This window comes from Hevea brasiliensis, chromosome 9 (genome assembly GCF_030052815.1).
Source record: "Hevea brasiliensis isolate MT/VB/25A 57/8 chromosome 9, ASM3005281v1, whole genome shotgun sequence".
NCBI lineage: Eukaryota > Viridiplantae > Streptophyta > Magnoliopsida > Malpighiales > Euphorbiaceae > Hevea > Hevea brasiliensis.
This window is the reverse complement of record NC_079501.1, coordinates 8968330-8983442: the sequence shown is the minus strand read 5'-3', so window position 1 is coordinate 8983442 and position 15113 is coordinate 8968330. Positions and strand designations below refer to the sequence as shown.

The window sequence follows — 15113 nt, the reverse complement described above, 5'->3', positions numbered from 1 at the left end:
AGACAACATTTTTGCATGGTGAGTTAGAGGAGCAAATTTATGAGTCAGCCTGAGGGATTTGTCATTCCAGATATGGAAACCGTGTTTACTTGCTTAAGAAATCTTTATATGGTCTGAAACAGTCTCCTAAGCAGTGGTACAAAAGATTTGATACATTCATGATTCGTCATGACTTTAATCGTAGTTCATATGACAATTGTGTATATCATAAGAAGCTTTCAGATGATTCCTTTGTTTATTTGTTGGTGTATGTGGATGACATGCTTTTACATACTTATTGCTACTAAAAGCATGTCACAAATTAATATTCTGAAAAAGCAGTTGAGTGATGAGTTTGAAATGAAGGATTTGGGTGCTGCAAAGAAGATATTGGGAATGGAAATTACCAGAGATAGAAGTGTTGGGAAGCTTTTCTTGTCTCAACAGGCCTATGTTGAGAAAGTGCTTAAGCGTTTCAACATGAATAATGCTAAGCCTATGACTATTCCGTTTGTTGCCCATTTCAAGTTATCTACAAACATGTCACCCAAAACAGATGAGGAGATGGAGCACATGTCCAGTGTTCCCTATTCGAGTGCTGTTGGTAGCATCATGTATGCTATTGTATGCACCCGTCCTGACATTTCACATGCAGTTAGTATTATGAGTAGATACATGGCGTGTCCTGGGAAAGAGCATTGACAGGCAGTGAAATGGTTTTTGAGGTATTTGAAGAGTACTATAGATGTTAGTTTGACATTTGACGAGGCCAAGATAAGTGATTCAGTTATTGGCTAAGTGAATTTAGATTTTGCAAGGGACTTAGACAAGAGGAGATCTTTGATAGGTTATTTGTTTACTCTTTCTGGAAGTGCTATCAGTTGGAAGGTAACATTGCAAGTTACAATTGCTTTATCTACCACAGAGACTGAATATATGGCCTTAGTAGAGGCAGTAAAGGAAGTTTTATGGTTACAAGGTTTGGTAGGTGATCTTGGATTGATACAGAATAAGGCAACAGTGTTTTGTGATAGCCAGAGTGCAATACATCTCACAAAGAATCAGATGTACCATGAGCGAACTAAACACATTGATGTCAGATATCACTTCATTCGGGACATTATATCTCAAGGGACTGTAGTTGTGCAGAAAGCCTCTACACAAGATAATTCAGAATATATGATGACCAAGAGAGTCACAGTCAGCAAGTTTAGGCATTACCTAGACTTGGTTGGTGTTTTTAATGCTTAGGAATGCCTTTTTACGAGGGCATATGGCAAGATAGAGAGTTTTGTGGATTATTTTGTTAATGATAAAGGGAATTCAAGCCAAGGGAAAAATTTGTTATTTTTTATGACTTGAATTTTGGATATATTTTTCATGGACCCGAATTGTGACCCAACCCCAAAGTTTCACACTGCGACCCAATTGGGATAAAAAGTGAGATCTATGGTGGTACCGAAAGGCACAGGCCAATAGGCCCGGGTGTAGACCATTATAAATATTATAATATTTTACCTTTTATGATAGAGTTGTGAGATATTCGAGAAAACACACTGGGGTTAAAGTTTGAGAGTTTTGATTGATTGTATCTTGTTCTTTTCATCATAGTGATACTTTTTCTCTTGTCTTGCCAGTAGACATAGACCTTACAGTTGAACCACGTTAAATTTTATGTTATTCTTCTTCTATTTTTAATACTGTGTGATTATACGATTTGTGTGTGTACCTCAAATTTGCGTGCTTGTTATAACAGTCTCCTTCCTGTCCTTAGAGATGTAGTGCCGTGCTTGAGAAGTTTCGGGTTTAGAGTTTCAAGCAGATTATCCATCCCAGCTAGGTTTTTATAGTGGGCCTTGAGCCATCTTAAGTGTGTTGGGGTTTAGACCTAGGGGCTATTTAATGGACTCTCTGTATTGGACTCTCAAGTCCCTGCAGTGCTTATACAAGCACTCAAAGAATCACCTCTCACTATATGTGATCACAAATCACCCCAAAACTGAATGAGATTACCGCAATAAATGTAAATATGTAATTACCTAAATATCATAATTGGTCGACTAGGCACGTTCTAATGGAAAATGCAGCCTTTCAGTACTGGATTTACGTGGGACCATTTTTGACCAAGTAAGGAGATTTGAGTAGTAGAGATTCAAACCTGACTCTACTAAGAGGAAAAGAATATGTAAGCATATATTCACATTCTAAACATGATAAGGGGTGTTCACTTTCCACTATAAATTTGCTTTCCAACTGTACTTCTAAAGTTCATGCCATGTCAAACGATTGTGCGAAGGGATCTCATCCCATCAGCAATTATAATTCTAAAGCGTAGTGATTGATGTTGGTCCTTCCTACTTCCTCATTGCACCTTAGAAATCATTGGTAGACTTATGGGGAGTCAAGTCAAGGAAACAATTATAACAGACAAGTTATCATGGCTGCCTTTCTCATATGCAGTATTTATAATACACTCTGCCAATGAGGTTGAAGACAGGCATGAGACTGGCATCTTTGAATCTTCAATTCCTTGGAAATGTGAATTCCATTGAAAAATCAGATTACCAATATCCTGTGGCGTCAAGCTCTCAAATATGCCATCAGATGCAACCACCAAATGCGTATCATTAGTAGTTAAAGGCCTCCAACCTGTATACTCGGGCTCAGCTATAACGCCATACCTAATAACAGAGCATGAATATGTTTGAATTAGAAGACCTGGACAATTGTTGATAACTGTAATTGATAAATGATTTCATCAATTTCCAAAATCCACCACCTTCTGTTGGATTCCAAATGAACTCATTATTGAACAATATTGACAAGGAAGAAAGAGCCGGAAGGGCAGGGAAGCTAAGAAGCTTTTTAAGCTAGAAGAAACTTGCCTTTCAGATATACATCACCAATGGAACGAGACATGGCAAGCACTCCACTGACTCGAGGCACACCCCAGTTAGTGACAGAACCACCAGCTGCTTCAATTCGAGCTCTTTCATCTTCCCTGTCTGGATGATGATCATATGTTAATGCTGTTGCCGATAGATGAGCTGTTGAATCACCTACCATTTCATCAAAAGTACAATTAAGCATCTCATCTCACAGATATTATAAGATCAGCCTAAATTTCATATGCATGTAGGTCATTGGTGTATGCAGTTCTGCCAACAAATACAAGCATTCTTTAACTTAGGCAGAGGAAATAGAAAGAAAAGGAAATGACAAAAGAAAAAAAGAAAGATTTAGACCTTCAGTCCTCAGAGCAGACTGAATTTTCTCCGATAAAAGAAGAGCCTTCGAGTCACCGACATTGGCAACTAATATTTGCCGACCATACAAAAGAACAACAGTGGCAGTGGAGCCAGAGAAAAAGTTATTTTTAATAGCTTCCTGAAGTATAGAATGAAGCACAAACAATGTTATGACTTTGGAGGAATGAGTACTGGAAAATTAGAGTGAAATAAATTTGAAGCGTGTAGAAGTTTAGAACAAGTCACTACTTGCCTGAGAAAACCTGAGATCAATGTCACCAATTGTCTTGGATAATGCTTCTTTAAGAATTTCCAGCTGAAATGATTTATAATCGCTTGAGGGTAACACCCCATTATGATGTGCCATTACCTTGTATGTTTGGAACACAACATGCAGGTAAAAGTAATCAAAAAGAAGTTTTGAAGCCATCTCACTACATTCCTTTCCACCATGGCCATCAAATACTGCTACAATTCCAACTGCTTCCTCCTCAAACCCATTTTTGCCAGCATCCTTAGCTTCATAAAAGTAGCTTCTTTTAGTCAACCGTCTTACGCAATGAATCAAATTCAGGGTGAGCCATGATTCTAATAATTTCTTAAAAGCTAGTTCAAATTTTGGATTTTGATTACAATGGATAATATTATAAAGATTAACTAATGCCATTTGCTTTTGAACTATTCTATTTACAAATTAACTTTACGAAGGAAAAAAGAGAATTCAAGATTCAATTGAATAAGATTGTAATTCAGTATAACATACAAAATTTACAAAAAAAAAAAAAGATTAGGAATAAAATAAATCCAAAATGTGATAAAAGTGAAACTTCAAAAACCAAAGAAAAGAGAGAAAGACAGGTGTTACCCAGTAATGGTACTTTGATATCAAGATTACAAGCTATAGCATCCTCTTGGTAGTCCCTGCGTCCCTGAAGGATGGCAAACTGGCAATTCAGGTTTTGATTTTGAAGAGATCCAGCGGGAGAAAGAACCCACTGTGGACACTCCGGATATCCATAAACGGCCGGAGCGCCACCATCGTCATACTCCATCATACATGACACCGATAACCCATATGAAGATGGGATCGTAATCAGTACAACTCCAAATAAGAGTGACGCTATCATCAAGTTTGTGGCAGAAGATAGAAAAGGGAAACTCTGGAAATGAAAGCAGGTTTATTTTTGGAATAAATTTTCAAGAAAATAGCAAACATTTTACAAGATCAAAGAATTTTTTACCTTTAATTTGGGCTTTTTTTGCTCGGAGTGAACAGTGAGGTGAAAGGACAATGAAAAGAGGCAAAGAGGTGGTAATTATTTTCTTTATTTGGACATTAAAAAAAGGGAAGGAAATTTTATTTTATTTATTTTCTTAATTCAATTCAATAATTAAAGACAAATTTATTCACTTGACAGAGGATTAGAGAATGTAATTCATTTTTTTAATTATTTTGTCAAATATCTAAATAATATGAGAAAATTAATCTTATATTCCTCTTCCAACAATTTTTTTTCTTCAAATGGAACCCTTCAAATATGTGTTGATGAGCTTTGAATTAAAAGGATGACTTTCTCATTTAGATGAGTATTCTCTTCTATCTTTTATTTTTGGGAAGAATAATTCAATATAATATGAATATAAGATTTTATTCAATGTTTTTGAAGCACGTGCTCCTTCCTTCTATTGAGATGAGATCCACTTGCCGTAATATATAAAATAATTTTAAACATGTTTTCAAAAAAAAAAATAATAATAATAATTGTAAACATACAAGTGGATATGATGCATTAAATTTGAGTGCCAGAAGCTTCTTATAAATTTCCTATGAATACTTTCATTAATTAATTAAATTATAAAAATAGAAAAGCATAAGTTACAAAAAAAAAAGGAAAAAAGTTTGAGGATGGGGAATGAATAGTATACAAGTTGCAGGGTGATGATAAGAACCAAGTATTTCCCTTGCATGCCATAGTTTAGTTTTGGCCTTCTGGATTCAAAGTTCATGGCTGTTTACGCGACTGTGAAATTCCAACATTTCTTGATGGTTTGGGTCCACGGAGAGAGCAGCTCGACAGTCACGTAGGGCGGCCAAGACATCACCAATGTGCTCATAGAATGCAGCCCTCAAGTGTAGAAGGTGAAGGTCTGCTTTGAATGCAATTGCCCGTGATAGTTCTGCAATGGCCTCCTTCTCCTTGTGGTTGTCCATAAACACTGCACCAACAACAAAAGCCGTGCAGAAGTGTAAATTCAATAACAAATTCAAAGAAAGTTCACAACAATAAGAAACTGAGAGCATGTTTCTGTCTTGGAAGTTCAAAAGAGTATAAAAAATAACAGCCGCAACATAAAGAACAATCACAATAAAATGACCCCTAATTACTAATTTGGCCCTTTAAAACTTAAATGAATTCTCACTCAAAAATATCGTGATAACATTAGGTGGGGCTCTTCAATTATTTCTATGTGAAAACTATATATTTGGTACTATAGTGATGTATAGAAGGAATTTAATCTGACCTGCAGCTCGATATTTGTAAGGGTACACACGAAGTGGATCTAATTTTGTCACAATTTCAAGATCTGCTTTTGCGAGTTCACGGTCACAGTACTCAGACCTCTTTTCATAAGCAGATGCATTATTCCGGGCCTTTTCAATCAGTTTAGTCATTTCCTCATATGCAGCAGCCTTGTCATTTCTGAGAAAATGGACTCGTGCAAGACCCTGGTGCGCTCTTGTGTGTCTGATTTTAAGCGCATTTATGTAGCAATCACCTGCCAAATCTAATTTCCCATGGTCAACATAGACGCTTCCAAGATTGTTAAGTGCCTGGAAAATAAAATTTGGAGAACTAAAATGTTAGCACTTGCATGCCTGTTTATATCTTGGCTTGCAAACATCATGCCAAAGGCATAATGCATTGGAAAATGATAATTGATTCAACAATCTGCATCATATTGATAGTTATACTAATTTATAAATAAATGAACCATAGAATTATTCAGATAGCAGACAGATTGTGGATTGACAAATTCCTAATCCTGAAATTCCATTCACAAGTAATCTTCCACAGATCAGTCTTAAGCATCCTTTTCAATAAATGAACTTTTCCTCCCAAAGGATCAGCAAGTTTTGTACATTACCAAAAACTTCAGGTCAACCTACCTCATTCAATTGAAGCTATTGTACATGTCTCCAACTAAGTAATATATCCTGATTTTCTATCACGTTCAAGCAAAACATAAGAGATCTGTAAGCTCATTCCAATTTCACCTTTGCTGCTACCCCATGATAAACATGTTCTAGTTTATGATGTGCACCCTACTCAAACCATGAAAGAGCTGTCATTCAAGTTTTCCAGATTTTGATATTACTCTAGCAGATCCCTTTAGAATTAGCAACCGTATCTTTCTTCGCAGCCCAGCAGAAAACAATATTAACAAGAGATTATGCCCAAAATCTTCTCATGTTAACTTGACTTCCATAAGTTCCATTAAATATGAATGCTCATGGTAATGCAGTTCTCACTCTAAATTCAGAATCAACTGTTGCATTATTCTTTCACCACTTAATAATTATTGCCTATCATAGCTTGTTGTGAATTCACATTTCACTCTGTTACCAATAACAACATGTGGCTATGTTCTTTGATCAAGCCAAAGTTATTGACAGCATAGAACCTTGAAAAGTTGGGAAAAATATGAAAGCAGATGATGATTCTTGCTTTTTTTTTTTTGAAGATAAGCCAATATACTGCATGAACATTGTATATGTGGTAGCAAATGCTAGCAAATCAAAGGAAGGAATATTGTAATGAAAGATGTAAGGGACATAAAACCATACCTGCCCTTTCCGCAATCTGTCTGAAGGGCACTTCAAAGCATCTTCAAGCAATGAAACAACAGTTACAGAACCAGATGGATCACGGCTAGAGTCAGCCAGTGCATAGGCTTTAAGGAAGAAGGCCTCAAAAGACCTATTAAGTTTGATAGATTCCTCTGCTTTTCGAAGCCCTTCCTCACAATGACCAGTGTCATACAAGATCCATCCTTCATAAACTAGACGTTCATGTTCAGTTGAAGCATGTTGACGGGCTAATTGTAAGCTTTGCATGGCAGCCTCAGGACAGTTCAACCTGAAAAGTACAGATATGACAAATGAGCTCAGTAGCAAACTAGAAATCTTAATTTAAACATCACCTTGCAATCCATGCCAACATCCTGAAGCATTAAATTACATAGATGAGAAGATTCAAGGAAACTAGAACAACTAGAAAGCTTTCCCACCTCACATAAAAATTAAAGAACATACTATGCAAGGTGGGAAAATAATGCATGGTAAATAAAACTAAGCATATGCTCTGATTTTCACTCAAAAGAGGATATTTCAAAAATAACCCCATGCTTCCATGATATCACAAATTTTGGCCACATATACCAGCCAGCACTGCAAGGACCTTCATTAAAATGCTGTTCATGTCCTGATGCTGGGCTCATATGCTTGATAAAAAAGTTAGGTGTTGGTCTAAGTAAAAAAAGAATTCAAGAGATTTTCCTAATGCCAGTTAAATATTACAATTTGAGAACAGACCTAAGAAGAAGCAGAGACTGTCTGAAATATAGAACCCCTTTTGGTGCATCAGATTCAAGCATTTGGTATATAACAGAGAGGGATCCTATATCATCAACTGAAGACCACCTCTCATACAATTGCATCCAACAATCTGCTGTTGTCCAATTCCCAACATGCTCACACACAAGGGTCCGGTTGGTATGCTGCCACCCGCCCTCAAACATTCTATAATCTGGGGAGAGTGTAAGAATTGCCTGAACATCACAAAGGGCTGCTTGGTAATCCTCAAGAGCAAGATAAAAACAAAATCGGAGTTCCAAGCATTCCAATGCAAGTTTAAAACCAAGAATCCTGTTGATTTCTGCAAGTGCATCTTGGACATTCTGTCTCCTCATCAAAGAAGCAGCACGATACATGTAGGGATATGTGAGAGTCGGGTCTAACTCAGTTGCTTTCTCAAGGTCCTCATATTTATTAATGCCTTCGCAGTACAGGGACCTCTCTTGATACATCCATCCCAGTGGGGTAATAGAGGAAATCACAGAGCTAAGCCTGTCATAAGCCCAAAGTCTATGGCCCCTAATATAACCCAGTCTAGCCAAACCTGATACAGAATATATATGACCAGCATTCAAAGCTGCCTCAAAAAGACGTTCAGCTTCATCATACTCTTTCCTCAAAAGCCTTACACATCCCAACTGATGAAAAGCCAAAAGTTTCTGCTGCTTGGTTTCAGCTGATTCCACCAACCTTTCTAGGAAGCAAGCTGTTTTATTGGACTGAGGATCAAGGTTCATGGCAACTTCACTTAATAAACAGTACAGAGAAAATGAGGCAGCCCCAACCATAATAATTCTTTTTTGTTTATCAGCATGGCTAAATATTTCCACCACTCGATCATCATTCAAACAAGTAGGAAGCTCGTGCAAGAAAACTCGCAAACATGATGCAGCAAGGACGGAAGAGTTCTCTTGAAGAGCAAATTCCATAAGTTCTACTGCATCTTCTACAGAGGAAACCAAAGATGCAAGTTTCCTATCACATGCATCTTTTAGCCTTTCACAACAAAACTTGTTTGCAAAAATCAATATTTCTAGCAAAATATTTGGGGAGACTTCATTCAAATTTCCAGTCACACTGAATTCACTTATTGCCTTAAATCCCAAAGGGGATATGTTGTTTTCAGAAAAATCTATGATTTCACAAAGAGATTCTGAGAAACACCCATTAAGCATAGCATGGAATGGAGCAGAAAGGCCCGCAATTTTCTTCCTATCACAAACTATCTTCTCATCTCCAATTCTAAAAATCACATTTCTCAAATTACAGTCGGCATTCATTATAGCAGTCTCATTAGAATTCGAATTTAAATCAGCATGAAGCTGCGAGACAATATCTATTGGTCCAAACTCTTCTGCACATTTACCACAAGTGGCAAGCAAGTCGGAAATAAGCTCCTCTCTTTGCTTCTCATATTTTAACCAAGCCCCAAATACGAGCTTCTCATGCACAGTGCTTGACTTCTGCCAGGCTGAACGGAGGCTTCTTCGCATCAATTTGACTTCTCCAAGGCCCCTAAAGACCTGAAATTGCAACAAATATAGATTTGACCTCTCTTGTGGAGGACATGATTCAAGTTCTTCATGAATCTGAGCTAAAACTTCTACATAATCAACGGGTTTAAAAAAGGGTAACACTGGAGGTTCAGGGACCTTGATAAGAGATTCTCTACAAATAGGAATCCAAAAGAGAAAAAAGAAAAAAAAAAAAAAAAAATAAATAAATATATTGTCGAGAAAGGAATTACATATATTAATTAAAACTATAAGAGATGAAAACAAAACTTACGCAGATGAAGAAGAAGAACACGAAGAGAACTTGGAAGAAGTGAGTTTCGATAGTTTCCCTCTTTCAACCTGAAGCCATGACTGTGGATTCAAAGCATGGAGTTGTGACTCTTTACATGACTCAGAGGGGAAGAAAGTCCTCATTGGGCATAAGAGATGAAAGAAGTCCCAGATCTCCACAGTAACCAGATGGATTTTTTCTTCACTTTCTTCCACTCTCTCCCCGTCCCCCACCCTCCCCAGAACTCCCAAAACAAAAAAAGTCAAAAGGTGAAAAGAAAAAAGTTAATATTTTCTTGTGTTCACAAATCACTCCCTCAGCCCACAAAGCAACGAAAACACAATAAAAAAAATCAGAAAATGCAAACACATAAACAAACATACAGACACCAGCAACAATATCACTCCGTTAGTTTGACACAGTTCAAATAGAAGGGTACTCACTCAGAGCAGCAGCATTACAGATGTAATGAGTTAGTTCTAATTGACAATAATGACTAACCAGAAATGCAGTCTAGTAGCTGCAATTATCTAACATGCAACAAACATTAGCATTTAGCATTCTCCTTCAACAACAGATAAAGCAAGATGAAACAAGAAAAGACCAAACTCAACCAATAGCTACGCAATATCTCTACCAAAAAGGCAACCAAACCCACACTATACCCCACCCAATCCTCTCATAACAAGGCCAAAAGCAACACAACGAATAGAAATAGATAGAGTTGAGTTATGACGTCGAAATTGAATACGGAAATCACATATTACAAGAGCTGGAGCTTGCAGATGCAGGAGAAATCAAAGTGAAGGAATCCAAAGGGAAAATTTCTGAATTCCAACTTTTGTGAAGTTTCTTTTGTTTGGTAAAAGGGAAAATCTTTTTCTCTTTTCTTGGCTTTTCCTTCCGTTGGAGACCATAGAAAGGGAAGAAAGATTTGGCGACGCTGTTGGTTTGAATAATAAAACTAAAATTGTTTTTTCTTTGAAAAAAAGTGATAATTTTGAGTTTTGACCCTGTGCCCCATGGAATAAAAAGCGACGCCGTATTGATGAGGTAAATTTTTTAAATCAAAAGGTAAATGTATTTGGACTTTCAAGTCTCGGAGTTAAAATTGTCTAGTTTACACATCAATAATCGTATCATTAAAGTCGTACACTTTCAATCATTATCAGATTGAATTCTGGCCATCGTGCATTCAGTATGCCTGCTGTGCAGAAAGTACTGTGTGTGAATTGTGATTTCTCCAGTCTAGCCACACATTAAAACTATGCTTGTGTTATTAATCAGACATTCTTATAATATAATATAATTATTATTTTATTTTTATATTTAATTATATAAAAAAAATAATGATGTTATAGACTTGTTATGGTCATGAGTTTCATTTTGATTCAAAATAAAGTCGGTTTAGATTGATTTTGATTATGAGTTAGACCAATTGAGTTAGAATCAAACTGTGGCAATGACTACCACAGATCCCATCTAGGTTGAGCCCAAAATCAGTAATTAGAGTAGAATCAACCCAGACAAACCTGGGATCAAAGTATTCAACATTTGACAAAATAATCTGCAGAAAATTAAAATGTTAATTGACAAATGACTAAAATGGCCCTGAGTTCCTTCCTTGCATTCCTTCCCGTTGTTCACTTATAATTCCTCCATACCCACATGCGGACGTCCTCATACAGTCATGCTTATGTCAGATTTTTTTACCTATTTGGCAGTTCCTCATTTTCTTTTATATATATATATATATTTTTAATTTTCATTAATTTGACACCCTTAGATATAAAATAATATCATTACTTTTATATTACTATTTTAATTTTTAAATTTCTTTTGCTTAACAAATAATACATTTTTCTCTCTTTTCATTTACAGTACTTCATGTTGGAGAATCACTGGCTGGGCTATCGCTACTTTGACGATGCATATTTGAGGAACTGCCCCTCGTAATCTGATTTCTTTCCCCTTTCTTTAAAAACAAACTGATCATAAAAGGACAGATTCTGGGTGCTCAATAATTCTATGCGTGATTAATATATTTTTATGCAAAGAAAAGAACATGTCCTTTGTGTTGTATTTTTATCATATACTAAGGAAATAACAAAAATTCAATGCCCATCCATATCCATTTCAAAAAGATGGTAAAAATCTAAATTTTTCTCAATTTATAATATTTAAAGTAGTGTTTAATATTTTAATTTTAATTAAAATATTATTTCTTTTATTTATATTATTTTAAAATATAATATTTATATTAATATTTATACATTAAGAGAGTAATTCATATTAAAATTAATAAAATAATAATATTATTTTTATATTTAATAATTAATATAATAAATAATTTTACTAAAATTAGTATATAAAAAATTAATTATAATTAATATGTAATAATTAATAAAATAATTAATATTTATTAAAATAATTAATATAATTAAATATTATTTTAAAAATTATTAGTGAACACGGTCTTAATGGACGAGAGAGAGAGAGAGAGAGAGAGAGAGGAGCAAATCTAATGACCCATACCATGAAAGTATGATTTAAATTTTCGTCTGACATTGAGAGATTAAAAAAAATTTATTTTAAAAAAATTAATTATTTAAATTTTTTTTTATAAAAAATATTATTTTAAATATTGTTATTTTTAAGATGGAATTGTAAATAAAGCTCAAGGACAAGATTGTCAGCCTTGGGATATCACTGCGGAAATAATATGGTCCTCAAAATAATTGAAATATAAACAAAGCGACTAAAGAGACCAACCGTTGGTGAGGCTTGGCCACCTTACTAATCAGAGAAAGAGAGCAGGCACCCGCAAGCATCCAAGCAAAATAAGTACATATCATTTTCCACTTCATCAATAATTTGACTTTTTCTCCCAGTCATAGTCATAATAAATATCATGCATACATACCATACATACCTCTCTCACTTATCCTAAAGGCCTAGAAGAGCCTCCTGCCCAGTTAAATGAGTCCTTGGTGGATGCCCCACCTATCCTCCCTCACATGGCTCATGAATTTCCATTGGCCAACTGCAATCTCTTCACTCAGAAGTCAGAAGTTCCCAACGGATATCAATTTCAATTTATTCGTCAAAGATATCATTGTTCAGGCTGCTTTTATCTGCTCATGCACTTTTGCAGGCTCGCTCGAATGATTTTATCATGACCAAGAGTAATGAGGTCACGGCTCAGGTAATGGAATTAGCAATTGCCCACTACATGATCAGTTACCAGTTACCACTCGCTATTAAGAGAGACAGATTGGGTGGATAAATATTGATAAATCGAACTTGGAATTTATCTAACCAAAAGAATAAAAAAAAGGCCGCAACTTCTATAACTCACTATAGCTTATATTACAAACTCTTCCAAATGAGCTAATCTCTATAGCCTTCTTCAGTGATATCAGAAAATAGAAATGGCAACTAGTGGAATTCGTATGTTCCTCGCTCACAGTGATAAACATGTCCCATAACAGATTCAACCTCTCCATTTTCAACATTCTTGTACATCTGCAATAACGTATACAACAATCAGAAATCATTGTTCATCCTTAACCTTTTTTCTATATTCATTTACAGATCATATAATCATCAATTGTCTTCAGGGCAACGCCATTACAATGAAATGATTGTGCCTTGTGATCACTTGTCCATGTTACCCTCAGTTTTTTGTTTCCCAATTAAACTAAATGTGCATTAATAAACTTATCTGTTTAATTTCCATTATCACTTTCAAAGGGAAAAAAAAAAAGGAGTTTAATAGCAGGAAACACTGTTGTGTATATTTATCCTGGAACAAGAGTTATTGACTAATTAGGGATCCTTTTATAAGGTCATTCATGTGGTGTGGGTGAAGTTATGATAAGTTTGGTAGACTATAATGCAATGTCATGCAATCAAATTTTATATTGAATCTCAATATCTAAAAGTTGATTGTATTGCATTGCATTATGGTCTACAAAATATAGCCTTATAGTCTACTAGTTGAAGCAACAGATGCTATATCTAGCACAATAGTTGCCCAACAAAACTTAACATAACTGAGCAAAAACATTAAAGCTATGTTAATTTGGTATACCGTAATGCAATCAAATTTTTCATTAAAATTAAATAAAAAATTTAATTGCATTATAATCTATCAAATGTAACGTGATTACTTGAAAATGATAGTAACCATGATAGATATAAACTATGATAGCTTGGTGACAAGCAGGGATTTCTAGAAAGAACCAACAAGTTGCAAACTTAAGAAACACATGATAAAAGAAATTTGTGTCATGTAGTACGTTTTATGATAAAATTAACTCGGTAAACAACTCTAGAGGATAAAAATTGGTAAAAAGAATACAAGAAAACAATAAAAGCAACATGTGTTATTTGCATGATTTAAAATTCTTCAATTGCAATCTGTATCAATTCAAATGACATAAGATAATCTTAAACATTCCAAGAGAGCATCATGTGTTATTTCCACTACTAGATAAAAATATTTATGCCACAGATAAGCCTGTGTTACATCATCAGCAGGAAGATAAGAACGCTTTGCTCTATTCTTAACAGAGCTCTGGTTGATGCACCACTTATGTTCCATTGATCATTTGAGAATTGATCTCCCACTGATGATGTAAGGCATTGCCATCTTTCTCTTGTTCTTGAAACTTCACGTAACAGGAATATGGGACTGCTTGATTTACTTTGTTGTCATAAGAGCATATATACTATCTATGATACCCGTCTCTTAGCTTCTCAAGATACCTCTGTTCTGATGCTTTTCTACTTATTGGGCCTTCTGAAACATTTTAAAAACAGATAGTAAATATATCATTGTGAAAGAATTATAAATCCCGTTAATAATTGAGTATTTATGATGAACCAATTTCTACCTACTTATAATCACTCGTTGCTACACAATGGATGGAGAATGAGAATCGATAAAGAAATTTTTAAGGGAAAGAAGAAAACTCTTTCTCCATCAAATTTCTTTGTATTATTTTTAAATTATTTATAGTATTTCACTAATATTGAAGCGGATTCTAGAAAACAGATTGACCTGGCCTTTGGAAACAGACTGATTTGATCAACTAAACATGGTTAATTTACATGGGATGCCAAGATATTCAAAAAAAAAAAAATTCAGTGTCTTGGTTTCAGAAGCAAAATCAGTCTGAATTTCAGAACATGGTACAATGAATAAAACAACCCCTCACGAAGATTTGAAAACAAAAAGCTACCGAACTAGTGGATTAGTTCAATTAGATGAGATAAGCAACATATGATATTTCAAAGGTTTCTGTGCAAATGCCATAAAAGTAATAGAAAGGAAATAGGAAAACAACTTTGACAAAGTGGATATACAGTTATCATCAATTGGAACAAGAATTCAAGAATTTGATCACAAGTCACCCAATGAAGAGCTATCAAGTCTCTGCTTCTCACAGGGTTTATGT

General features: G+C 35.0%; 2 protein-coding genes across 3 annotated transcripts; both read right to left on the bottom strand.

Moving 5' to 3' along the window:
- Positions 1 to 2380: 2380 nt before the first annotated feature.
- Positions 2381 to 4504, bottom strand: LOC131182796 (probable protein phosphatase 2C 51). The gene is made up of 5 exons (XM_058152108.1): positions 4093 to 4504; positions 3486 to 3746; positions 3225 to 3371; positions 2861 to 3038; positions 2381 to 2660 (listed from the first exon to the last, which is right to left on the bottom strand). The coding sequence occupies exons 1-5, from the start codon at positions 4352 to 4354 to the stop codon at positions 2381 to 2383; spliced, it is 1128 nt and encodes a 375-aa protein (XP_058008091.1). The 5' UTR covers positions 4355 to 4504.
- A 506-nt stretch (positions 4505 to 5010) lies between these two features.
- Positions 5011 to 10621, bottom strand: LOC110672187 (ETO1-like protein 1). Of its 2 annotated transcripts, none has more exons than XM_021834898.2 (5): positions 9652 to 10621; positions 7822 to 9531; positions 7075 to 7366; positions 5751 to 6060; positions 5011 to 5444 (listed from the first exon to the last, which is right to left on the bottom strand). In XM_021834898.2, the coding sequence occupies exons 1-5, from the start codon at positions 9792 to 9794 to the stop codon at positions 5224 to 5226; spliced, it is 2676 nt and encodes an 891-aa protein (XP_021690590.2). In that variant the 5' UTR covers positions 9795 to 10621; the 3' UTR covers positions 5011 to 5223. The 2 variants fall into 2 exon arrangements, with proteins under 2 accessions (XP_021690590.2, XP_058008728.1); XM_058152745.1 differs by having other exon boundaries at positions 7822 to 9386; positions 9652 to 9790.
- Positions 10622 to 15113: the final 4492 nt, after the last annotated feature.